Source organism: Arachis duranensis, chromosome 9 (genome assembly GCF_000817695.3).
Source record: "Arachis duranensis cultivar V14167 chromosome 9, aradu.V14167.gnm2.J7QH, whole genome shotgun sequence".
NCBI classification, from domain to species: Eukaryota; Viridiplantae; Streptophyta; class Magnoliopsida; order Fabales; family Fabaceae; genus Arachis; species Arachis duranensis.
In genome coordinates this window covers 12,818,323-12,844,539 of record NC_029780.3, presented here as the reverse complement: position 1 = coordinate 12,844,539, position 26,217 = coordinate 12,818,323, and the positions used below count along the sequence as shown (strand labels likewise).

The window sequence follows — 26,217 nt, the reverse complement described above, 5'->3', positions numbered from 1 at the left end:
AATTGAAATCAAATCAATGTAGTATCTTTGATTCAAATTTCAATTTATCTTAAACATTAGATAACTTTTTTATTCATGGATGGTTAGTTGAGATTTTACTTGTAATTTTATTTAAATTTAATTCAAAAGATAATTTTAAATGAACAAAATAAACTAAAATAAATTTTTGATATCCACTTGAAATAGAGATTTTGTCTAAAAAATAAAGTCCTAACTCAAAAATCTTAAAAAAATTCTAAATCTCTATGTGTGAAAACTCTACACAATTCTTAATCTTCTGCTATTAAAAGCTATATGTTAATGGTTTTCATGGTTTAATAGAATATTAAAAATTTTTACGTACTAGTTACGCTAAAATTTAAAAAACAAAAGAGAAGTGCAGAGATATTATTTCAAACAAATGCAGCAAGTGAATAAAACCCCACAAAAAAAATTAATTAGAATATGTCTTTTTTGTCGTTTAAAATTAAATCCAATTTTTTATTTTTTTAATAAATACCTTCAGGCTGATTTATGAATGAAATTTTTCTTCTACGTCAAGAAAGAGCATGTCTTTTTGCACATATCAATTAAGATCACATATCAATCAATTTATGTAAAGATAATAATGTAGACCATTATTATATCTTTGAAAAGAAGATATTTGTTTCTTGCCCTTGAGAAAATTACCAACAAACAAAACAAAACTATTTGAAATTACAATCTTGATTTCTACAAGAAACTATTTAGGTTAATAGTTAATGTGAAACTATTTGTACCAATTTATTCGAGCTTTAGGTACTACAAAATAAATTATCAGATGTTTTTATATATAACAACTAAAACTAAGCCAAGATAATTTATTTCGTATTAAGAATTTTGTCAAATAATATAGTTGATCAGATATAAAGGCAAATTCTGTGGTGCCCATAATTTTGGTATCAAAATTACTAAATTTGTCTTTTATGGTAAGTTTTAAATATTAAAAAATTATTTACTTTTATATTTTTTAATTTAAATATTAATTTTTGAAAAATTATAAAGAGTCAATGGAATATTTGAACAATGTGTACAATGGAGGTTTAAGGAGTATTAGAGATATAATCATTAGTGTTACCTTTTCCCATCAGTAGGTCAAGAGTTCGATCATTGGTGAACTCCAAAATCAGTTTAAACTTTTGGGATGAATGGTTTCATGCTCGGATGATTATTCTGGATAATATGAGTGATGTTTATTTTGTAACTCAATAGCCCATTGTACACATTGTACACTTAGACCATTGACTCTCTAGCACTATTCTTAATTTTTATCTCTTTTTAGTAAATCAGACAAATTTATATAGGCATCGTACATAAATACCTGAGAAAGTTTTAGTTACCAAAAAAAATTGTTTGTGCTGTATATATTTATGTATCCACAATGAGTGCTATCAATTGCTATGAACACAAAGTGAATAAAGAACTCTTGAAAGAAGGGTGTTTCAATTTAATGCTGATGACAAGAGAAGTTCAAGTTAATTATAATTTAATGCGTGTATATATAAGTCATATAATTTTGTTATCTTATCTAACAATAAGAGATTTGAACCATCCGATTTAGATAATCTTATTATCTTCCAACGTAATAAAATAACATCATTTTTTATTTCCGATGAGATATTCGAATTAAAGATAAAAATTAGGATTACTCAATTCATATGGATAGATTTATGTTTATATAAATTAAGGCAATTTAATGATTTTACATATACTGCCACATTTATTAGGGGAAAATGAGGTTAACAAGTTACAGAAATTAAAAATAAAGTGCAGGGACCCGATTATTTTAAACAAATGCAGGCAGTAAACCCAAAAAGGAGACAAATAATTTGAGCGTGTCCTTTTGCCGTATTAAAATTAAATCCAGTTCTTTTTTTCCTTTTTTAATAAACACCTTCAGGCTGATTTATGAATAAAATTTTTATTCCTCGTCAAGAAAGAGCATATCTTTCCATACATAAAGAAATAGATGAAACTAGAGAACGAGTAAAAGAATAAAACATAATACAAATACAAATAAACATTGAAAATTTTCTGTAGAATCAACTTAGCATTGGATGGATTATCAACCCTAAATCAATTTACCATTTCTAGTAATTGCAGTCAAATCAAGGCTACACAAGTTCAATGAATGCCATAGGTGCATTATCGCCCCGCCTCGGTAGGGTTCTTATGATTCTTGTATAACCCCCATTTCTTTCACCATATCGCTCTGGAACCTCTGCAAATAAAGCATGAACAATCTGCTTCTCATAGATGAAGCCGAGGGCTTGCCTCCTTTTATGAAGAGAACCATCCTTGGCCAAAGTGATCATCTTATCGACATACTTCCTAATTGCGCTGGCTCTTGCCCTGGTGGTTTTGATGCGACCGTATTTAAGGAGCTGAGTTGTAAGTCCTCGAATAAGTGCTCGGCGCTGATCAGGGGGCCTGTTGAGTTTGGGCACTCGCCTTCCATGCCTCATGGCAGAGACACGACCACCATTGTCGATAATGGTGAAACAGTGATCAAAGCCAGTGAATTCTGTACCAAGAAGAGAAAAAGCAGGTAGTGTTTAATGCATATCGAAGTCAGTGGAATCCAACTACAATATTTCAAAGCCTCATTCGTACAAGAGGAAGCAACACACAGCAATCTCTGCAGCAGTCATACAGTGTGATCACATTTCTTTACTTGATCTAACAAGACCAACACGTTGCTATAGATTGGTTCCTATCAGATTAGTTTCTTCAAACATATTAACCAGAATACACATCAGTAACAACTTTCACAGTTCCATTAAGTTTATCAATCAATTCTAAACGGGAATGAGGAATAAAAATAAAACAAAGGGCCAACCTTCTTGATATTGAAGAGTCATCACTAAATATTAAGTAGCTGAGTTGTTAATATTTTACACCACGTGCCATTAATATAAGCAGCAAGCGTAGAACGTTAGGTAGGTGAATCGCAGCTATCTTCTACCAAAAAGCAGTTTCAGTACAAACTTATAACAAGACACCGAGCAAAATTAAGCATTTCTGTTTCACAGATAAACAGCGGACTAATAATATTTTGATACATCAAAATTAAATAAAATGCTCAAGCTAATATAGGGTAGCTCTTGCAGCCAAAATTTTAACTCAATTTTGGTGTGAACTGAAACTAACAAATTACTTATTTGCACCTAGAACACCGTGATTCATAATTCCACATGTCAATGTTCCAAGTTAATGTAGCTTGAACTAGTAAGATCACTATATACATATATAGACCCTAAGACTATAAAACGATCCTCATTTACTCAAATTAACACGATCTTGTTTTTATTTACAAACTAGAGTCCAATGTACCTAAATTAATCTAGCGTGAGCCAGGCAAATCAACTATAGGCTAAAAGCCTAAAACAAAAATCTCCCAGCTTTGGTTCTTTTCATTCAAAATACTCAGACTTGCAACCATGCTCAAGGGAACAGCTGCTACACCATTCGAATAAGCAAAACCATTGCTTGTTCGATATAAAAAGAGATAGCAAAAGACATATATTCCTATCTTCATGACAAAACTTCATCAAATACTCTAACGGATAATCACTAATTTGGTCCAAAAAAATCAAAATGCTGATAATTTAGCCTTAGAACATTATATTTAACCAAGATTTCCCAATGAACTTGCACAGTTGGACTAACAAAGCAATCATTAAGACTGCTTTTGGATCCAAGGACACGATGGGATAGTACATTGAGACAAAGAGAAAGACAAATTCGTTCTTAATCCCACCATGTATCTCTCTTTCTCTTTCTCTTTCTGAGTACTACCAATCATATCTATCTACCTCCTTGTTTATGAAAAATTAGTTCCTAATCAACAATTTGCTGAATCCTTTAGCAATAACAGAATCTATCATTGGAGTAGCTGAGTTGTCAGGAGCCTTCTCCCATATACTAGGGTTCAAAACAGTAAAATAAAAATAAAAAGCAAGAAAGTAATTTAAAAAACAGTGCTAAAGCAGCAGAAATTGAAGCAAGATGGGTATAGATTTACCTGAAGAGGAAGAACCGGAGAGGAAGAGAGGGTGGAGAGGGGCAAGGCCAGTGAAAGAGGGAAGAAGCGCTCTGGGTTTGGAGCGCGAAATTCGGAGCGTTCGCGAGGAGGAAGAAGAAGGAGAGTGAGGGAAGCGAATTGAAGAAGCAGGAAGAGGAGGAAGGGATGGGAGAGTGGAACGGAGGGAATTCATGCACCAGCTGCTCCTGCTGGTGGTGTCAGCGGCGGCGGTGGTGGTTGCAGTGACCCCAAAGGGTGAGGAGAGCGCCATTTGTGACGTTGAGAAACGAGGAAGAGTGTTTGAGCTCTGTTATCCGTCTCACAAAGAAAAGAAAAAGATAAACTAGAGAGAGAGAGAGGTGTTTGTCTTTTGGCCAATTTTACGAGAAAATGAACCTCTCTAAATTTTTTAACACTTAAAAAAATGAACTGTGATTTTTTATTATTAATTTTATAAGTAAAATTAAAATTAAATATGTGGTGTTTTTTATTTGGTGTCTAATTTTTGTCTAAATTATTTTTTATAATAATTTTAAAATATTTAAAAATTTTTAACTTTTATACTTTTAAATTTAAAATTAATTATTTTACCTATTTTAATAATTAGACAATATTTTTTAGGTATCATAACAAATACCTTGTATTTTTTACTTGCGAGATAATAATTATGAGTAAATAGCTGCGATTGGATTTGGATCAGAATCGCTGTGATTTTTTTTTATATAAAATTAAGAGTGAAACTTAAATTTATAATCTTTAAATGAGTATAAAAGATGGTGTTTATTACGGTACGATGATAAATTTACCGATACGTTTAAAATATAGACAAATAATAACAAGTTATGTAAAATTTATTTTTCACATCAACATTTAATTTTTGTTTTTTTAAATATATATTATATCACCACTTTTACTAATACACCCATTTAATTAAATAAAAATAAAAAAATATTTTTTATTTAATTTTATAAAAAGTCTTAAACATCCTTCTTTTATTTGATTAAACAAAAATATTCTTTTAAATTAACAAAATGTTAGAATTCAATTAATTCTAATTTTATTGTTTCAAATAATTTAAATAACAAAACAAAAACATATTAAAAAACAAAAAATCAAAATTTTTTCATCTTCTCCAATTTCTCTAATGATTTGTGTCCCCTCTAAGCAAAACATATCAAAAAAACAAAAAATAGATCGTTCTTCATCTTCTCCCATTACCCTTCTGAAGTAAAGCAGTAAAAATCCCAAACTAAAATCCTAATTTCTTTGTCGCCGTCCATTGTCGAAGAACACTTGCCGGGCAAACAACAAGTGTACTAGTAGCTGGCCGTTTCCTAGGTTCTGCAATAGGTTTTACATCATCAGACTCTTCTTTATTTTCAAGCTTTTCCACATCAACAGTAACACGATCATCTTTATCATCCAAATTCAAAGCTTCAGTTTTATGATTGGATGCATCGTTTGTTTTAGATTTTGAGAGCAGTAACCTCTGCATTAAGATGAGGGCAATCATTGAAACTCTTGCCAAGGCCCTGTTAGAACAAGGGTTTGGTGTTCAATTAAAAGTAATAAGATGTAAAACATCGAGGGCCATTGACTAGATACATAAAAGATGACCTGATCATCAGCCAAAATACCCCCAAGGCAATGCAAATTATTGGCTAGGGTTTTAGTTTGGGATTTTCACTGCTTTATTTTAAAGGGATAATTCGAGAAGATAAAGAACTATCGATTTTTTGTTTTTTTGATATGTTTTGCTTAGAGGAGCAGAATGATTAGAGAAATTGGAGAAGATGAAGAAATTTTGATTTTTTGTTTTTTAATATATTTTTATTTTGTTGTTTAAATTATTTGAAACTATAAAAGTAGGATTAATTGAATTCTAAAATTTCGTTAATTTAAAAGATATTTTTGTTTAATCAAATAAAAAAAATAAATTAAAAGATGTATTAGTAAAGATGGTGATATAATATATATTTAAAAAAACAAAAATTAAATGTTGATGTGGAAAATAAATTTCACATAGATTGTTATTATTTGTCCATATTTTAAACGTATCGATACGTATGAATTTATCGTCGTACGGTAGCAAATACCATAAAAGATTGGGACCGGATTTGATACTCCAAACTTCAATGGAGTTTCAATGCTCTAATGACAAGATATAGACCAAAAGTATATGTTTGAAATTTTAAAGTTCCATAAATGAGAAGGAAGAGAATATTTTTTCTTTTTTTGCCAGAACCAATTGACCAATTTTAAGTTGAATGACAATTGTTGTTAGTATTTGATATTATTGCGAGCAAAAAAATATTTGGGCTAAGAACTTTTATTTTATTTTAGTATATTTAATTTGTTTAGACCATTATACGATTAACAAAAAAATAAAAATAAAAAAATTGAAATAGCTGAAATTATAATTATATCTTTTTAGAGTTAATTTTAAAAATTAAAATATCTTTTAAGATTAAAGTAATTTATATTGAATTAGAAATATGATATAGTTTTAAAAAAGAGTAAACTATAAAAACAAAGATAAGGAGAATCAGGAAGACAAATGATGTAAACTATAAACACAGTAACACCCTACTTATCCGCTTCAAAAGTCTAGCTATTCAACCTGTCCAGTTCTCTAATTCTTGCTCAAGACAAATGAAGTTTAATTAAAAAGCCAATCATAATGAAGAACAAAAGATCTCTGCAAAGAAATCCATAAAACACTATAAATTCCTCATCTTGTCAACACAAACAAAAATAAAATTCCGACAGATGTTCTATTTTTAAGTTATCACATAATCTAATACCAGATTTCTTAAGCATACGAAATGCCAAATGCCCCGAACAGAGTCATTATTATTCTATTCTGTGCAGTACGCGGTTCCATTAAATGATGTACATTTCTTTTTCCCAGTAAATGCAAATAGACTCTACCTACTTCTAATTCGCCTGATGACTACATAATAGTGTTTTCCATATACAACAATGGCCTTCAATTGGGGCTGCAACTTATTCCTGCCATATGACTACCAATTTATATATTCCTTAAGTTTTGAGGGCCCTATCAGATGCAGGACAGAAATCATAGCAGATTGCATCAAGGCTCAAAGGGATGCTCAAACCACCTATATTGGCGGCAACATCGTTCAAATGTGAGAGTTCAACTTGAACCATCAACTGTTATGAGGCCCATGGAAGTGCACACCCTGAACGAAAGAAACACCAAATAAAGGCCGATGAGACCAATTCCTAGCACTCGATTAGGATGCATATTGTTGCGAGGTAAAACAACAAGCGCCCATAGCAGTCCAGCGATAAGAAATCCCAGTGTGTAAAATAAGGTACTGTCTTCCGGCACCACGAACAATGCAGGTTTCTTTGACCATGCCCCGAGAAGCAATGAGATCCCCAAACCAACAAGTGTGTTGAACATAGGACCTGCATAGCACCCAGATACGGCTATCTGAACTCCGTCTTCTCCATCCAATGCTAATGCAACATTTGACATCAAATCACCCATAGAATTTCCCCATGCTAATACGGTTAATCCAAGGATGGATGGATTAATTCCAAAAATTATACCAAATGCAACCAATAGAGCCACAAGCTCATTTGCAATTATGTAGAACCACACTATGCTCATGAGGAATCCTCCAAGAACCCAAGGAATTAGATACCTACGTGGTGGATGATCAGGCCTTGTATATTTATATGCCAGAATACCAAGGGTGCATCCAATTGCAATACTAATACAATAAGATAGTATTGCACTCAAAGAACTCACACTATCTTGTGTGCTCCACAAGAAGGCTAGGAGAATGGGAGCCAATGTAGCACAGGCCACAGCATATGGCTTAGACCAGACTTCATCATTGACCATCGGAATTGTAAGCTGTCTAGGAATTGCCAATGGCACCTCCAGCAGCAAAAGAAGTTTCATAACAGAGAACGACCTGTTGTTTTCAGTGGGCTGATCACTCCATCCCCAAGGAGGCCTTTCATCATCTAACATATGAATTTTATTTGCCTGGTTTGAATATATTGCCACGTTTGAAGACCACATCCATTGAGGCAAGGAAGGAGGTAACCGGGGTGGATCACTCTCAGTGTCTAAGTCAAGGAAAGGGCTATAGACAGAAGTATCCTCTTCAGATCCCATAGAGAAGATGCTTCCCTGGACAGGAAGCAACGGCGTGACAACATCCAATTTCAAACTATGTGCATGTTTACGTAATATCTCATTGGCAGCAACAATGAATGCATAAACAACATAAATCGACACAAAAGCAATGGCTGCTCCAACGCTCACCTTACCTACAACCAAAATCACTAGCAGCGAGATAAGAGTGATTAGAAAGAAACTAACATCCCTTATAAAGCATCTGCGATCAACTTGACTCTCCTTATCTGAAACACACAGAGAAACAGCTCCAACAACAACACAGGTAACAAATAGAGCTCCACCTAACACGCTGTTAAGACCTACTTCACCTGTTTCAGTACCCACAAAGGATGCTATACTGGAAAACACATCAGGTGCACCATTACCAAGCGGAAGCAGCACAACCCCAGCCACAGTCGGGGGCAATTTCAAGAGCCTTGAGAGATGCTCAAGAGAAGGGCAAAAGTAGTCAGCCGCAGTGTTACCTAAAAGATAAAACAAAGCAGCAAGCCACACGCCCAATACTAGATAACCAAGAACTCTGACACTGCCACATGTGCAATAGAAAAACCTCAGGTAATCAAGATATCCATCAGAAGAACACTGCGGATTGGCCTTTAGGTAATCACAATGGTTGGCATAACCAGCATGGTTTCGCAACCCATTACACATTCCTGGCGTAGCTGCAGGCAAATCTGTGTCTGAAGGCTCACTAATTATACTTGAACTATTGAGGCTAATTTCAACCATTCTACGGTGAGTAACCCCAGTGTGAGAATACCTATATCTCGATATTGAATTCGGAGGCAGGTGGTGTTTTGCCAAATTTGCAGATTGCCTAAGAAGCGGGTTATGAAGAATATCTTCTCGGTTGTAAAAAAAGAAAAACACAACCACCGCACAAAGGCCATTGAAAACCCTACGAAGCTTTCTGCTTCTTGCACCAAATAAGCCACTAAACTTCTTCATTACCAATCTTTTTACCACCTCCCAAAGTTACTAAGATCACTCACAGCGTGGTATCAGCTCCAATATGAAAACAGCCTTATTAAAATTGAAATAAATCCACCAGCAGGATGGTGACTAACCACTTGACCCTGAGCACAAGGAGTAATCAAAGTCAAGACATGACAAGATAATATACATTACAATAGCAATTTTTTTTTTTAAAGAAAGAATAGTAAACAAACATAATAAACTTTCACAAACTCCAAACTTGCTAATTTATAAGGATTGTCAAGTATAAACTAAAAAGTATATGCCAAGGAAATCATGAACAATCCAACAAACAAAATGCATGATTCCCAATGCCATGAGCAATAAAATTTGCAAGCAAAACATAATAGTTGTTTTATGTATTACCCAATACTATCTCCTCTACCTTTTTTCTAAACCTTTAAAAGAAACTACGGAGATGAACAAATGGAATAGCTAGGTAAGTTACCTTGGATGCAAGGGTTTTCTAAGTGCAGATCCGAGACGCAACACCTTCATCTGCCAAGGTCCTAAAATCATATTTCATTGTAATCAGGAAAATGATACCAACATAGAATCAAGTATTCACCATAGAGAATCTTTTACCCTTAAAAAATTCTAGGATTAAAAAAGGATGTTTTGACACAAAACCATAATGTTCAAAATAAGTTTTAGTATTTAATTAAGGTATAAAACAATAAATTTCTAGAGATGTGAGAGAGAGAGAGAGAGAGAGAGAGAGAGAGAGAAAGAGAGAGAGATAGAGAGAGAGAGTGTGTGTGTGTGTGTTAACACTCTTAATTGAGTTTTGGACAAAATTCAATTCAGCAATTAAAGTATAACAAAGATTAAATAAGGACAGCTCAATACACAAGCACCCACGTCAAATTGCTATATAACTTTATAATGTCTTACATAGTGGCTATTGATATGAGCAGGGTGGTGTGATTAGCACTGTTTTAGCAGGATAATTTACAATTTGTATCCTAGTAGAGTTATATTGGTAGCTGAGCATTATTACTATGTAATATCCATGCAGATCAGAAGAAAAGGTCTGGAAAGTTAAGATTACAATTGATATCACAGAAATGGCAGAAGAACATGGTTTGAAATTCATTATAGAATATAGATTATGATATGCAACTTGTTCAAAAAGAGTATAAAACACACAACACATATATATTTCAAGACATTAACACTTAAACCAAAAAGTAATTCAAGCAAGCTCAAACATTAAAACTGAAATAAATCAAAACTACTCAAATCGGAAAACAACAATTATCTTAAAAAAGTAAAAGTCAGTTACATCTTGACTTAAATCAGCATCCTTTTCAAGGAAGGTCTCCCTGCTACAATTATCTAGAGAATAGATGTAATAGATCTGGTCTGCAGCATTGTAGATGGAAGGACAACTGCATACAACAGGACATCAGAAACATCCAAGCCTCCATTGTAAGCATCTGTAATAGAGAAATACTGAAAAAGGCATGATGAATGAAAGTGCCTCTGCTGTAACTAACATAATTGTCAAATGAAGTCCAACTTGAATGTATCAACCAAGTAAACATTCAATGCAACTCTAATGTGGACTTTTCCAACAATGAAAAAAGTGGAGAAGAAACTCAGAATTAATACATCAAACTTCTCCTTCTTCTATTTAAAGTGATCAAAAGATGGACATGGTTTTTTCTTTTGTTTCCCATGAGGATCTGAGCTTCATTTGGGGTATGCTGCCAATGGATTGCTGTATATACAAGGTGAGAGTCAAAACCCCCAACCCTTACTTATGCAGGTGAGTGAGCTAACTACTCTACCAACCAAAGTTGGTTAAAGATAAACATCTTTAAACACATTATCTGCTCAAAATCTGTAAACACTAAACACCCATCAATATATGCTCAATATGTCTTAACCCAATAAAACTCCATAATTGTAGTTAAAATGCAGCAAAAATCATTATAACCAAAATAAATTTTTAATTTGAAGAAATGAATTTGATATTTACTCCTAAAAAAGCACAAAATCCGAAACCAGAAGAAATATAATGCCCTGCTTACCTCTACACATTCACTAACAAAACACAGTATTTTGGTGAAATTTTAGTGTATTCATTGCAAACAGTAGTTAAACTATCAAACTCATATTAGTTTATATAGGCATCCGATGATCATGCCCAAGCCAGTAATTTGATTTAAATAACAAAAACTTTTATAAATAGCAGCGGCAACAATAACATGCAACATCACATTGATCAACAACAAAAATTAGAAGAGGCGGAGCAGACCGGCGGAGCAGAAGGAAGAAGCAGGCCGCCGGAGCAGAGGAAAGCAGAAGCACATGCACGAGAGGAGGCGCCACGGCGGCCCAAAAGCAAATTGACGAGAGGGGGCGACGGCGGCAAAAGAGGCAACGCCCGCAGCACCAGAGCAGCCTAAGCACAAGAACGGGAGAGGAACCCTAGAATCGCAGATTGTAGAGCTGTAGGTTAGGGTATGATTGGGTAATAATTAAGGTAGCGAAAATCGCGTTCTCCCGCGTGGAATCGGACGTTTCTACGCTTCAGGAAAAGTTATTCGTCTCAGTTCACGCTTCCGGCGTCGGATGAGGCAGGGAACAGTAGAATCGCCGTCCAAGCGCGTGGAATCGCGGATCGAGGCGCTTCCACCGCATCAAACTTGGCTGCTCAAAGAGGGAAAAAATTGGAGCCTGTCGGTGACATTTAACTTGTCTCGCAGTTGAGGTAGTCCTTGGGGTTCGTGAAATCCTCCGGTATCACTCCGGCTGGGACTGGTGGTCGGGGGCAGAGCTGTGATGGTGGTGGTGTGGTCGTCGGAAATTGTGGGGCGGAGATGGTCTGCCTCTCACTGCTTGTCAATGGGTGGAGGAGTGGGGAGCGCGGCAGGAAGAAGAAAAGCACAATGTTTTGGTTTGAAGGAGGAGGAGGAAGATGAATAAGTAGTTGGGATGATGAAGAAAAGCACAATGTTTTGTTGGATGAAGATTGAAGAAGAAGAATTAACGAAGGAAGGTTGTTGAACTTAAGCTCACGCTATGTTTTATTGTTTTTTATTGAGCAAATGGTCACGCGATTTCTATTTTGGTCACGCGATTTCTATACCAATACCATATGAAAATTCAAGATCAAATTAACAAAACTAAACAATAATGAGGCCCAACAATTCCCCTTGAGGCCCATTATCCAAGCTCCGAGACTTACGGACAGTGGTAGTGGAAGTGGAAGTGGCGGGAACAAATAATATCTCATTTCTTGAGACTTGAGAGCTTCGAGGTCGCATGCAGTTTCACCATGGACACTATGCACTCTGTTCTCAAGGTACCCTAAGCACTCTCTTCTGTCACTCAGAAAATTTCTTGTGCATTGCACTAACTTCACTGTTTTTATTTCTTATTCTTTTTTCCGTTGTTGTAGGACAGAGTTTGTTAATTTTGATACCCTATTTCGTTTAGAGAATAAATTATTGAAATTTGTAAGGGAAATGAAAAAAGTTGTTATCAAATTTGACTGTTTGGGGTCATTGAATGCTTCCGAGTTTTGACATGTTTGAAATTGGATTTCCAGCAATATTTTGGGTTTTCAGATTTTCGGCCTTATCAGAAAGATGCCATTCAGAAAATTATTGAGAAAAGGGACTGCTTGGTAGTCATGGCTACTGGTAGTGGGAAATCCTTGTGGTAAATAGCATTATCTTAATATTTCACTCTTATTTGAATTTATTAGTTACCTAAATTGGAGAGTGAGATAGAAACTATACCTTTTTCAAACAGTTACCAGGTACCACCCTTGGTTGTTAGAAAGACTGGGATAGTTGTTAGCCCTCTAATATCATTGATGCAAGACCAGGTGAGTTGATTTTAGTCCAAATGCATCTTCTTTTTTTTTTTTTCTCATTTCCGTGCTATTAGTTGTTCAAGTAGTGATTATCTACTATATATATAAAAAATGAGGAAAACAGGTAATGGCTTTAAAACAGCGGGGCATCAAGGCTGAATATCTTGGAAGTGCTCAGAAGGATTCCACTGTTCAGAGAAAAGCCGAGCAGGGTCAATTTGACATTTTGTTCATGACTCCGGAAAAGGCTTGCTCAGTTCCTACCAGGTGTTGTGATAAACCTATGTATAATTTTAAGCTGTGTTCGTTACCTTATTTTGAGTGAACAAACTATTGATGCTCTCATGTCGAATGACACTAGATAACTTATACATTTTCTTTTTATTTTTGGGATAAAATAGTGCTTGGAGTTTATTAGTTGGACCTGAAACTGTTTGTCTTGGAGGGTATCAAGCCTGGGTATCTCGTTCATTAAGTCTTCTACTTCTACTTGTGCTTCTCGTGCTCCTTTCTCTGTGTTTGTGTGCTGTATATTTTACTATGACTTGAACATTTGAGTTGAGTTATGAATCCAATGCTTCTTGTATGGTGGCATCCTTTTTGTATATTTCTTTTTGTTTAGATGATAATGCTTTTATTTGACCAAAGTTTTCTTATTGTTTGATATATTTTATGCCATAGATCATTAACTTTCGTGCATATTATGCTTTGTCTAATTGTGATTTCGTGTTATATTTCATCTCATTTTATGCAGTTTCTGGTCTAACTTGCTGAAGGAAGGAATTAGCCTTTTTGCTGTTGATGAAGCTCATTGTATATCAGAATGGGGGCATGATTTTAGGGTGGAATACAAGAACTTAGACAATTTACGTGGTGTTCTACTAGATGTTCCTTTTGTTGGCTTAACTGCCACAGCTACTGAAAAGTAAGTACCTTTTGTTTGGCTGATAGTGAAGCATACCATTACTAGTTATCTTGTATTATTCTTCTCTTTGTCTTAATGAAATTCTTCTATCAAAGGAAACAAAAAGAAGCATATCATTGCTGTATTTTACAGTGATCCTGATGCACATTCTGCACCTCCTTTATCTTTTACATATTTTCCTCTTCATCTGCTTTTTGTCGACAATTTTATTATGGTTTTCTACTTTGACTTGGAAGCTTTATCACCATCCTTTGCTAGTTTGAGTGAATTAGAAATTTCAGTCTCTGTAAATAGAAATTTCATCTGTTTTTCTCTCTCATCCATACATTTTTTTTTCTCTTCCTGCAAATAATAAGGGCTAATACTGAAGAAATATGAAAGGATTACAAAATCATAAGATCGAGCTGTGAAGTCTAAAGTAACCACATAAGATAATACTATTGCTTTTTGGCATAGAACAATCATAATAAAGGCTCCTCTATCATAGATTCATAGTGCAATTTGTTGCCTGAGAAGTATTGTTTTTCACAATTTATTTCTTTTTCTTCGGGAAAAAGAAAAACAAAAAAGAAGAAAAAGCTATACTACTCTTAATAGAGTAAGCTAGGAAACTCTCTAACCAGATTAGAAGAGTTTTGACTTGACAAACTAACCCTGCCAGGTACGACTACCAGCTAGATTAGGATAACTAACTTATGAGCTAAATACCTAGTCTATCCTTTATGTAACTTCTCCCACAAGCCTCCTTACAGTTGTATATAAGCAGCGAGAGAGAGCTAACAGAAATTCAGTTACTCAATATTACACATTTAAAAAATATGCTCTCTCTCTCTCTCTCTCTCTCTCTATTCAATTTTCTGTTATGTAATCTGAGCTACAATTGCATAACAGCAATGGAGATTCTGATCCACTCCTACTGAAGCGCTCAATTCCACCACCTCCTCTCCCTATTTCTGAAGTACTGCCAATGACTGCTGCCTACTTTATCGTAGAAGCTTGAGATATAAACTTTCTCCTATGTCTCCACCAAGCACTCGCTGCCATCTAGGGCAACAGACTTTACAGACCTATTTGGAAAATCTTGGCAGTGGTAGGGCTTGTGTTTGAAAGAGATTATTAGTGATGAACAAAACCTTTAAAATGGTGCTGTTTGTGGCAAGAAATGATTTGTCCAGTTCAGGAGTTAGTGACTAATAGAGTGAACCGGGTAAAAGTCTAAAAGATCTGGCCCATACACTCATGCACACTGCCACACACGTAGTTTCCCTCGAACCTAGCTTAGTAAGTGGAGCCTTGGTCTCATCTCAGTGGTTTGCTGCAATGACAGAAGAGTTTCAAGCCCTCTCTTGCACTTCCGCTTGGTTCCTTTTCCCCCAACCCGCACTGTCATTGGCTGTAAGTGGGTCTTTAGTGTAAAACAGAACTTAGATGGCAGCATCAATAAGTTAAAGGCTTGCCTTACTGCCAAAGGTTTCTTACAAAAGGTTGGCTTTGATCATTCGGAGACTTTTTCACCCATTGCGAAGCCTGCAACTATTTGGGTGGTTCTAGCTCTTGTCCTTACAAATGGTTGGGTCCTGAGGCAGTTAGCTGTGAACAATTTCTTCCTAAATGGTGTGCTCACTAAAGAAGTGTACATGAAGCAACTAGAATGGTTCTTGGATGGGTCTGGGCTAGTGTTCAAGCTGAACAAATTGTTGTAGAGGTTAAAACAAGCACCATGGGCATGATTCGAAACACTTAAAGCCTCACTCAAGAGCTTGGGGTTTAGCAGTGCCAAGTGTGACCTCTCTCTTTATCAAGACTCATCAATGTCATGTTAACTATATCCCTGTGTACATGGATGATATAATCATCACAGACTCTTCTCCTTCCTACATTCAAGAGCTCATCACTCTTAACAGCAAATTTGCACTCAATGATTTAGGGGACTTGCACTATTTCTTAACATGAGTGCAAAAGCGCCCAAATGGTTTATTGTGTGTGTCGCAGGATAAATATGTTCGAGACCTCCTCCAAAAGAGCAAAATGGACAAAATCAGAGCTCTCTCCATTCCAATGGTCTCTGCTCTCAAATTCTCATATAGTGGCAGTGATACTATGGGTAATCCTACTCTGTATAGATCGATTGTAGGAGCTTTATAATATGCAACTGTTACAAGACCCCAGATCTCCTTTAGTGTGAACAGGGCTTGTCAGTTTACATCCTCTCCTCAAGAGAGTCATTGGAAGGCTGTGAAAAAGACTCTAAGAAACCTTGTTGGCACTCAGGAGCTTCAGACCCACTGAATTTGAATTTGAGAAGGTACTGGGATGCTTATTAAGTTGCAGATGTGGATGATAGAAGGTCCACTTCAGGTGCCTGTGTCTATCTAGGTCTTAATATAATTTCATGGTTTATCTAGAGAACAACCAACACCCGGGGCAAAATACAGGAGTATGGTAGATCTTACTGCAGAACTCATCTGGATACAAACCTTGCTCACTAAATTAAAGGTTCCCACCTTAAGGCCAGTGGTGTATTGTGACAACATTAGTGCTATAATGCTAGCTCACAATCCTGTGTTGCATAACAGAACAAAGCACGTGGAGTTAAATCTCTTCTTTGTGAGAGAAAGGGTCATGGAAGGAAGGCTACTGATTGTTTATATTCCCACTGATGAACAACCAGCAGATATGTTAACTAAGGCAGTATCTAAAGCAAAGTTTCTGAGCCTAAGAGAGAAATTACTTGCAACAGTTGTCCAAAGTAGTGGAGTGTCCAGTTTCAGGGGGCATAATAGAGTGAACTGAGTAAGTCTAGAAGAGTTAGAAACAGTTAAGCTGATCTGTTAGGCAGTTAGAGCAGGTGCCATCTACGATAGATTCCCCTAAGTAACTTAAGCATGTAAGACTCTTCTACCCTTTGCACTAGCTTGCTGAACAAGCTTCTCCTCTGTATATAATTATAAGCACGGATTCAGTGTTTCAATAGTTAGTGCTTAAGAATGAACATTTCACACTACTCTCTCTGATTCTCTCTCTCTCTCTCTCTCTCTCTCTCTCTCTCTCTCTCAGATTCTCTATCTCTCTCTCTCTCTTAATCATTTTTAGTGAATCTCCCAAGTTGTTGCCAACTCTTTCATCGTCACAGCTTCTTACTATATCTGTTGGGTTTTTTACTTTTATTAACCTCTCTTTTGAATATTTCTTTATTGGTCTTTCTACATTCTAAACTTTGTTCAGTATTTTTATGTGATGCCTCTTTTAGTTACCTGCTGTACTTCATAGTTCCATCAATAATATGCTTAACTTTATTTTGTGAAATGAAACAAACATCACAGTCATGGTCATTTACATGATATACTGCCAGGGTTCGATTTGACATTATCAACTCCCTGAAGTTGAAGAATCCATATGTTTTGGTTGGTTCATTTGATCGCTCCAATCTTTTCTATGGGGTCAAGCCATTTAGCCGTGGACCATCTTTTGTTAATGAACTTGTACAAGAAATTTCAAAAGTTGTTAGTAGTGGTTCAACTATAATTTACTGCACAACAATAAAGGACGTAGAGCAGGTAAATATACTTGAAATGTGATGGAAATTTTGCATGCTGTCATATAACTACTATCCACTTGAACCTTAAACTCATCTGATTGCTACTTTTGTGTTTTTGTATTGAAAGTAATATTCTAGTCCTTTTTCTTGGAAACGTTTACACATTTGATAAGCTGAGAGACAAATTGCTTGAATTTACCGCTTGTGAATTTTTATCTTTTGGGCATAGTAATTCAAAGTAGTTCTGCAGGATACTATATGATCAGATGGTGAATATTTTAATCATTAAAGACAAATATGTGAACTTTCAACCCATCACATTATAAGAGAAAATTGTATAACTATAAAATTGCTTCACTAGCGTCAGCTATGGATTCTTTCATATGGGGAAAAGAAAACGTATGTAGTTATTGAAGTGAAATATTTGCCTGGCATAATGCCTAAAATTTCACGTCTTTATATGTAGTTCTACAACATGTTTTTCCTTTTTCTTTTAAAAAAAATCTAAAACTAGTGATGTGTCCCTGTTTTATCTATTTACTGGCACTCTTCTTTGGGAATTTTCCAGTTGAAATATGTGCGAACAGATTGACTGTGGCCTTTTCTTTTTGTTAATATTTGCTTGATCTTATTTTACATAGATATCCAAGTCACTTGCAGAAGCAGGAATTGAGGCTGGAATGTACCATGGCCAAATGGATAAAAAATCTCGTGAAGAGTCTCATAGGTTAATATTCTGTCTTGTGTACTTTCAGAATATCAAATGAATCATTTCCCTTATGGTCCTTGTGAGTGCAGAGCTTGCTCCTTCCCAATTCCCATATCCATTTTCTTCTTTTCTTCCCTCGTGTTTTTTGTTATGTTGAATAGGCTAGTGTGCTTTGGTGTGCTTTTAAGCCTAACTAAACTGTTCGCAAATTTCTTTAGGTTATTTGTCAGGGATGAACTGCAAATCATGGTGGCTACAATTGCTTTTGGCATGGGCATAGATAAGCCTAACATAAGACAAGTGATTCATTATGGTTGCCCTAAGAGTCTTGAGTGCTACTACCAGGAAAGTGGACGCTGTGGTAGAGATGGTATAGCTTCTGTTTGTTGGCTTTATTACACAAGAAGTGACTTTGCAAAGGGTGACTTTTATTGCGGAGACCTAAAAACAGTATGTTTACATATCAGGAACAGTAGCTAATATTCTACGGTTTAGTGTACATTGAAGTTGCCACTTCATGCATATTTCACATTACAAGTTATAACCATTTCCTGCCTAATATATGCCGGCTTCCAATTTGCCAGGAAACCCAAAAAAGAGCTGTTATGGAGTCATTGCTTGCTGCTGAACGTTATTGTGTGCTTGCAACTTGCAGGAGAAAGTTCTTGCTTGAACACTTTGGGGAACAATATCCAGCTGATAGATGTGGTTTGGCTTTCACTTGTACCCTTCAATATAATCATACAGTTTTAGTAAAATAAAAGCTTAAGCTACATTATGAGCCTGCTTTTTCATTTGCTTGACTTAAAGCAGCATTTTTCTTGCCCTGCTATAACCTAGTAAAATCCATTGCATCTATTTAACTTGTGATGCATGTTATTTACTTCTCCCTTTTTAATTTTCTTTGTGTAGTGGGAATTGTATATCATCTTGGTTTTGCTCACCATTGAAAACATGGTCTTCATACTCTCTTTCTTTGTTCTTTCATATTGATCTTGTCTCTTGATACCAAGGTTCCTGACAAATTAGACCTTCACACGAAGTGTAACATGGCCTAACATGTTACTACCAACCAATACAATTTGTCTAACTATTGTCAGTATCATTATTTGAGCAGAAAAGATGTTAGTTCTTAAGAGTTCTGGTTTAGTACTTTAGTATAATGACTTGTTATAGACCAAAAGGACAGGATCTGCAGCTTTTGAGCTTATGAACTGTGAATCACAAGGTAGCAATCATAATTTATTGTGTCAAGGCTTAGATTTTGAAAGTGACTACCATGTCAGATAGTAATTTTTACTACTGATGATTACCTTGTTGCGCTTGATAAATTGAATCCTGGTTATGAATATGTTATCTTTCAATGTCCCGTGTTACTTATTTAGTTACATATTTATATTTTATTTCATATCTTGTGGCAGGAAACTGTGATAACTGCACAGTCTCAAAGAAGGAGCGCGACATGTCTAGAGAAGCATTTCTTCTAATGGCTTGCATTCATTCATGCAAGGGAAAATGGGGTCTTAATATGCCCATTGATATCTTGCGTGGGTCTCGAGTAAGCTTTCCAAAATTAAAGCTAAGAAACATATTAACATTTTATTTAAACTAAAAGTACTATTTCAGTAAGATCTTAGTGTTGTTGGTAGCATTTCTTTGAGTTCTTTTCAGTTCACATTCTCCATTATCTTACCCTTGTACTTTCCATACTTCTTTGAACTGCTGATAATGGTATTTGCTTGTGGTGTTGCAGGCGAAAAAGATTCTCGATGCTCAGTTTGATAAGCTTCCCCTTCATGGACTTGGAAAAACTTACGCACCAAACTGGTGGAAAGCACTCGGGCATCAATTGATCGCTCATGGTATGTAGAGTGCAAAAACGTACCCAGTTTCTGTTGTTATCTTTTGATGGTTTTAGGAAATGGAAGAAAGCCAAATATCTTGTGGTAGTGTAGCCTATGCCACTATTTGGTTGGAATATAGTTCTTGTACCCTTTGATGACATACTTTTTGACACACAACTCTTACGGGAAAGATAGGAATTTGGCATATATTTTGATTGAAAGGATGATCTTTTAATAGGGAGTTTCCTTTAAATAGTTCATTTGGTCTATCCCAGAAACATATGGCATGATAATTTATGATTAACACGATGACAGAACATTTTCTTTTATACAACAAATGCCATTACCAAAAAGTACTAGATGCAATTTATAATTGTCTTCTACTGATCCACAGGTTATTTGAAAGAAACTGTCAGTGATGTGTACAGAACTATAAGGTAGGTTATTCAAGTTATTGGGTAGACTACATTAATTATTTAAATTCCATTAATGAAACTTCTTATTGTCTATAAGTTCATCTATTGTGTGCTGATGTTTCTCCAGATCTTATTATGTTTCAAAGTGAATGTATACTCAGCTATAAAATTTGTTCTTCATGGATCAGTGTCAGTTTAAAAGGAGAACAATTTTTGGCCTCTTCTACACCTGATTATCAACCTTCCTTAGTTTTGTCACTGACTGCTGAGTTGCTCGGAGAAGAGGAAAATATGAGCACACAAGAAGAATCAAAGACTCTGGCCACTTCAGATTTAGACGGGTTTTCAGAGGTTGGTAATTCGATGGCACTATGTTTATTCAACTACCTTTTTCCTCTCCTCCTCGGTAATGCTCCATGGAAAGGTGGTCTTATTACCTACCATTTATTGTTTGTAAGATACATTAGCTTTCTGTCATATGCCGTACAGATACATTTGGCATCCATTAACAATAGATCTTTGCGTTCTAAACCTCTATTCAGGTTGAGCGACAGCTCTACCAGATGCTTTTAGAAGAAAGATTAAAGCTTGCAAGAAGTGTTGGAACTGCTCCGTAGGTTTTTATTAATTTTTGAAACATTTTTAAGGCTACCAATTCTTACAATTCCTTTGATCAATACTTTTTTCATAAAGCTCTTTTACCTTCTTTGTAGATATGCCATATGTGGCGATCAAACAATCAAGAAAATTACTCTTGTAAGACCATCTACAAAAGCAAGGCTAGCAAACATTGATGGTGTGAATCAGGTAGATATTCTAATTTCCTGATTTTGGTCTGTATTTTCAAGCTTAAGGGCTGCAAAAATGATTATTTTGATTTCTATCCTTATACCTGTGATAAGAATTGGAATTTATCCCCATTTTACTTTCTTAGTCTGGTTGACAAGGTTGAAGGCATCTATTGAATACTTTTTAAGTAATTTTTCTTTCTCTATTAATAAATAAGTAAAACCCGAAATAAACAACCACATTACATCAAAGGAATGAGAATTCTTTTTGGTAGAGTGAAAAAAGAGAGTTAGAATTAATTTTCCTATTTGAGTTCTTGTTTTCCATTGTCTGTTAAAACTCAATGCTGGTTCCCATGATGTTTTTGTTCCTGGTTGAATTCCTTACTTTCTGGTTTTCAATGAAAACTGAACTAATAAGGTTTATAATTTTATGGAGTTCCATTCCCTGATGCATTGGACACTCTTTTCACAATTTTAATAAAAAAGCTTATTTAGTTTAAGCAGACATTATTTTTGACAAATTATTTGATTCTTGATTCTGTTCTAATTTTTTTCCCTAAAATATCTATTGTTTTATATTTTGTTTTGTCAGAATAATGCATGTTGATGGGTGATAGTCAATCATAATCAAACCATTCTACTGCTGGATTTCAGTGTCTATTAAATTCTCTCTAAATTTTTTCCCCTACATGGAAGCCAGTACTATAGGTATTACGTAGTAGGTATTTTAGCAGCAGTTACAATGATGGTAGAGTGCAGTATGATTAATCCTTTCATTGGTCAATCATTTGACAATAGTTTACATACCAAAGTATGCTGTTTTCTTCTTTCTATTATCTAAATGACTTGCTCTGACTATTTTCTGCAGCACCTAGTAACAAAATATGGAGATCATTTTCTTAGAGTTATCCAGCAACTGTCACAAGGATTAAACTTACCATTGGACGGGGAAGCTAATTTACTAAATAACGAAGTAAGGAAATTATCTACAGTGTCAGTAAAAAACAGTTCAAAGAAGTTGACACCAGCAAAGTTTGAAGCATGGAAAATGTGGCATGAAGATGGTCTTTCTATTCAGACGATTGCTGTATGTCATTATTCTATTGTCACTCTTTTCAGATTTATCATTCATGTGTCTTTGACTTCTTACTTTACCCTCTCCTTCCCCTGCTTCTTCCTCCACCAAACCAATGAATTCAAATAAACAAAATCTTTGTAATCTCAGAACTTTCCAGGTAGATCAGCTCCTATAAAAGAGCAAACTGTTGCTGAATATCTGTTGGAAGCTGCACAAGAAGGATTACCTTTTGATTGGAGTAGATTCTGTGAGGTGATAGGACTGACGCAAGAGATCGAATCTGAAATTCAGGGTGCTATTTTAAAGGTTGGATCTAAAGATAAGCTGAAGCCTATAAAAGATGAATTGCCAGAAAATGTGAGTTTGTTACCTTTATTATTCGAGTACTTTGATAATTGATAGTTTGTTTGATACATATGGTTCATTGTGTGTTGTGTTTCTATCCAATGACCAATCAGAGTGGATAATGGTCAATGAGCAAGATTAGAAACAGCTAGGTACTTCAGCAACAAGTTGTAAATTGTAACTAACTCGATGTTTGGTTACAGGATATAAGTATGGAGGAAATTTTAATGGATGATTTTTGTGTGTAAACTTATACATGGAGCTTATTCATGAAAATTTTCATCTCATGATATGCCTCAACCAAACATACCTCTACAGTATCGTTGCCAGAATAGAGATTTTTATCATTATCTTTTTCACCCGTTAAGTTTTTCTCGTGTTAATAAGCGTTTATCATTAATGAATGAAATTGAGTGTATCAAAAACCTATGCAAAGTTCATTTTCATATAATACATATCAGTAATATTTTGTAACTTCTGGCTATTTGAAATGCTTGTCACTTAGTTGAGCTTGCAATTGAATAGTTTTTCAATCTCACAGGTCACTTATCAGCACATCAAGACTTATTTGACAATGCAAAGCTGTGGTGTATCCAAAGATGACATCCAGGCTCAGAAAGACAGCGAATCGGAAATACAGCAAGTGGAAACGCATTGTGAAGCCAACATTTCTGAGCACAGCTTGATGGAAAAATGTGACTTGGAAATGGATATAGTACCATCTAGACCAGTGGAATTCACAACCAAACGTCAGAAAGTCAGTGACATGAAGGAAATAAATTCAACTGACTTTAAAGCTACTGAGAATTCTATATTAGAGTGGCTAAAGCACCATGATGAAGGGGTTAGTGAAAACTCTAAACGTGTCTTTGCTTTGTGGTTGCAATTCTAAAACGGTTTTGTTTATTGGTTTCAGGCTACTTTGGTTGAAATTCAAGGGCACTTCAACGGGTCTGGCAAAGATTGTGTGGTTGATCTGCTGAATTTATTGGAAAGTGACTTTTTAATTTATAAAAAAGGTGGCATGTATAGGGTCCTGTAATTAAGTAGATTGTGTGGTTGAACTACTTAATTTCAACAGCCAACTGCATCTTTGCGACTTTGCCAAAAGGATAATGTTCTTACATGATCTTTTCACACCCAGGTAGTTTTTATCGGAGATAACTCTTTGAACACAAACTATAGGTACTTCTCTTGACTAGTATTTGAACCATGGTAAATCTGGTTGTGGGAACTTAACCCCTTTGGCCGGATCCAATTTAAGTTTAGAATAGAGTAAAATATCAAAACTAACATGAAAGATTATGATGCTAATAAATTTGATTATAAAAAAATAAAATTAATTTGTAATTATTAAAGATGGATTTTGATAGACAAAATTATTCAAATCCTAAAAAACTATAAAAAATAATGATGTGACTGTTGCCAATAAACACGAAGACAACGACGTTTTTGACGCTGGTGTTACGACCTCGTCCTCTGCACCTGATTCAAACCATTGCCGGATGTTCAGACCAAGATTGGGGGTGGTGGTGAAGACCAAAGGTTATTGGAATTGAGGATGAGATTGGGTTAGAATTTGGGGTGGTTAGGTTTAGTTGGTGGGTAATTTAGGAATTGTCAATAGATTTTGAGTTTGAGTAATTTTATATATCAGAATTCCTCTCTCGTTGTAACAACTTAGTTTTTTTTTTTTATGATCAAATTTATCAGCATTGTAATTTTTCATAGTAAGTTTTAGCATTTTATTCAATATAATAAATAAAATTGGCCATTCTTAAAAATTTATAGCGTTGCCAATATGGTCCATGGTGGTCCCGAGGCTTCGTAGTTAGATGGCAATTGACCTCAGCAACCGGGAAGAGTGGCAATTTTGGGGAGATGGACTGACTAATGGCTATTTGAGTTACACAGCAGCGTCGTCGTTTCTATGGGGTTCAACATGCCAACTATCAGGCCTCAGCACGCCATTACGGAAATAGGATTAGGGGCAACAATAGTTATGGAGGTCAAATTTGAAAGACCAAATTGGAGTTTGGATCAAACTTCAGAAACTAATACGAGTCTTTAACACGGGTTTACCATAAAAAATATATCATGATCATCCAATATTAAGTTAAATAATTTTTTCCAAAGCTTTAAACTACTGGATAAATACCTATGCACGAATGGCATTATATATGTATATATATTGGATGAATGGTTGTTTTAGTGAGCCACGAAGGTTGTGGCAAGGCATGCTGCGATTGGATTGCTATGGATTTTTTTTAACAATTCAACTAAATATTCTTTAAAAATAATATAATATTAAATTTTTTATTATAATAATTTAAAAAGATTAAAATAAACATATCTTAAAATTATAAATAAATTTAGTGTTTTTTAAAAATTAAATCCATATTTAAAATACAAATTAAATCAAAGTAAAATTTAAAATTCAAAATTTAAATCTTAAATTTTTGTTTGAAATTTAATATATTTAATATATTAATATATTATACTTTAAATATACATCTAAAATTTAAATTATTTAAAATTTAAATTTTAAAATTTTAAAATAAACTTTAAATTATTTAATTATTAACTAAACTCATTCAAAATAAATGCAGAGAAATCACAAAACCCCACATCCAAAACCCATAGACTCACAAGTCACACCGGCAATTCAGCGGGGCACTTGATAAATGAATTTTTTGTCGGTATAGAAATTATCAAGTAATCAATCGTAGTATAGTCTAAACCGGCGCAAAATCCATCATCAAACAAATCTACAATCTATAATCGAGAGTATTAGTCCCGAGTCGTCTTCCCTTGGAATTGCCAAAATGTGCATCTTATTGAGTAGAAAGATTTGTTAAGGTTCTTTGAAAGTTTTAGCAACGTAGTAGGGAACAAGCAATCAATCATTAAAGGACTTGGCTTAGAGTTGGCAATTGAATACTTATCCTTATAGTTCTTTCAATGAAGATAACAATTAGGCCATGCCTCATTTAGTTATCCCCTAGGTGTAGAGGAAAATCAAATGAAGGTAATCAACTTGAGTCACAAGTCCTAGCTTCACCTCATCGGAATCTAGCTTTAGTGCACTCCTAGTCCCTCATGGGAATCTAGCTTTAGTGCACTCCAAGTCAATTAGCAATCCCTAATTCCAAATCAACAATTGACACAACTATTCAACTTCTTCTAATGATCCAACCCTATGCCAAGTGAGAATTTTCTACTCCATAACTAGTGTTGACATTTTATCAAACATGTGATGAGCAAGAAAGAAAGTCATAGTAAAATGAGAAGAAAAGTAGAATTAAAGGTATTGCAATACAAGGAATTAACAACAATTGTCAAAGAGCAATAATGAGGATCAAAATCTCAAAGTATTAATGAAACCCAAAATCATAAAGTTGAATCCTAGATCTAAGGGAGTTTAGCAATTACAACTACAACTTGAAATTGGAGAAGGAAATCTATTACATGAACAAAATAAAGTGAGAATTGCAATGGATCTCACCAAAGAGTGTGTGAAAATTCAGAAATTTGATGAAGAAGAA

The 26,217-nt window shown here is 34.9% G+C and overlaps 3 protein-coding genes across 9 annotated transcripts; 1 reads left to right on the top strand and 2 right to left on the bottom strand.

Annotated features, from left to right (window-relative positions):
• Positions 1–1,920: 1,920 nt before the first annotated feature.
• Positions 1,921–4,407, bottom strand: LOC107464776 (50S ribosomal protein L17, chloroplastic). Its single transcript, XM_016083742.3, has 2 exons — positions 4,043–4,407; positions 1,921–2,542 (listed from the first exon to the last, which is right to left on the bottom strand). The coding sequence occupies exons 1-2, from the start codon at positions 4,311–4,313 to the stop codon at positions 2,133–2,135; spliced, it is 681 nt and encodes a 226-aa protein (XP_015939228.1). The 5' UTR covers positions 4,314–4,407; the 3' UTR covers positions 1,921–2,132.
• A 2,461-nt stretch (positions 4,408–6,868) lies between these two features.
• LOC107464755 (cation/calcium exchanger 4) lies at positions 6,869–12,200 on the bottom strand. 7 transcript variants are annotated; one of them, XM_052254751.1, is made up of 4 exons: positions 11,461–12,200; positions 10,483–11,043; positions 9,646–9,706; positions 6,869–9,298 (listed from the first exon to the last, which is right to left on the bottom strand). In XM_052254751.1, exon 4 carries the CDS (start codon positions 9,168–9,170, stop codon positions 7,200–7,202), a length of 1,971 nt encoding a protein of 656 aa, XP_052110711.1. In that variant the 5' UTR covers positions 9,171–9,298; positions 9,646–9,706; positions 10,483–11,043; positions 11,461–12,200; the 3' UTR covers positions 6,869–7,199. The 7 variants fall into 7 exon arrangements, with proteins under 7 accessions (XP_052110711.1, XP_052110712.1, XP_052110713.1 ...); XM_052254752.1 differs by having other exon boundaries at positions 10,483–10,652; XM_052254753.1 differs by having other exon boundaries at positions 10,483–10,636.
• A 155-nt stretch (positions 12,201–12,355) lies between these two features.
• LOC107464767 (uncharacterized) lies at positions 12,356–23,851 on the top strand. Its single transcript, XM_016083730.3, has 19 exons — positions 12,356–12,510; positions 12,757–12,869; positions 12,963–13,038; positions 13,151–13,293; positions 13,781–13,951; positions 17,304–17,508; positions 18,131–18,216; positions 18,417–18,648; positions 18,783–18,906; positions 19,620–19,756; positions 19,952–20,060; positions 20,437–20,479; positions 20,647–20,809; positions 21,001–21,071; positions 21,172–21,265; positions 22,118–22,336; positions 22,475–22,684; positions 23,214–23,516; positions 23,589–23,851. The coding sequence occupies exons 1-19, from the start codon at positions 12,484–12,486 to the stop codon at positions 23,712–23,714; spliced, it is 2,652 nt and encodes an 883-aa protein (XP_015939216.1). The 5' UTR covers positions 12,356–12,483; the 3' UTR covers positions 23,715–23,851.
• The last annotated feature ends 2,366 nt before the right edge of the window (positions 23,852–26,217 follow it).

Bases quoted from the DNA above. Each gene is read 5' to 3' on its own strand.
- LOC107464776 (XM_016083742.3), bottom strand. From the start codon at position 4,313: ATGGCGCTCTCCTCACCCTTTGGGGTCACTGCAACCACCACCGCCGCC. The intron at 2,543-4,042 runs GTAAATCTATAC...TTCTTGGTACAG, and splicing joins CTCCGGTTCTTCCTCTTCAG to AATTCACTGGCTTTGATCAC.
- LOC107464755 (XM_052254751.1), bottom strand. From the start codon at position 9,170: ATGAAGAAGTTTAGTGGCTTATTTGGTGCAAGAAGCAGAAAGCTTCGT.
- LOC107464767 (XM_016083730.3), top strand. From the start codon at position 12,484: ATGGACACTATGCACTCTGTTCTCAAG. The intron at 13,039-13,150 runs GTGAGTTGATTT...TGAGGAAAACAG, and splicing joins TATCATTGATGCAAGACCAG to GTAATGGCTTTAAAACAGCG. The intron at 22,337-22,474 runs GTATGTCATTAT...TTGTAATCTCAG, and splicing joins TTTCTATTCAGACGATTGCT to AACTTTCCAGGTAGATCAGC.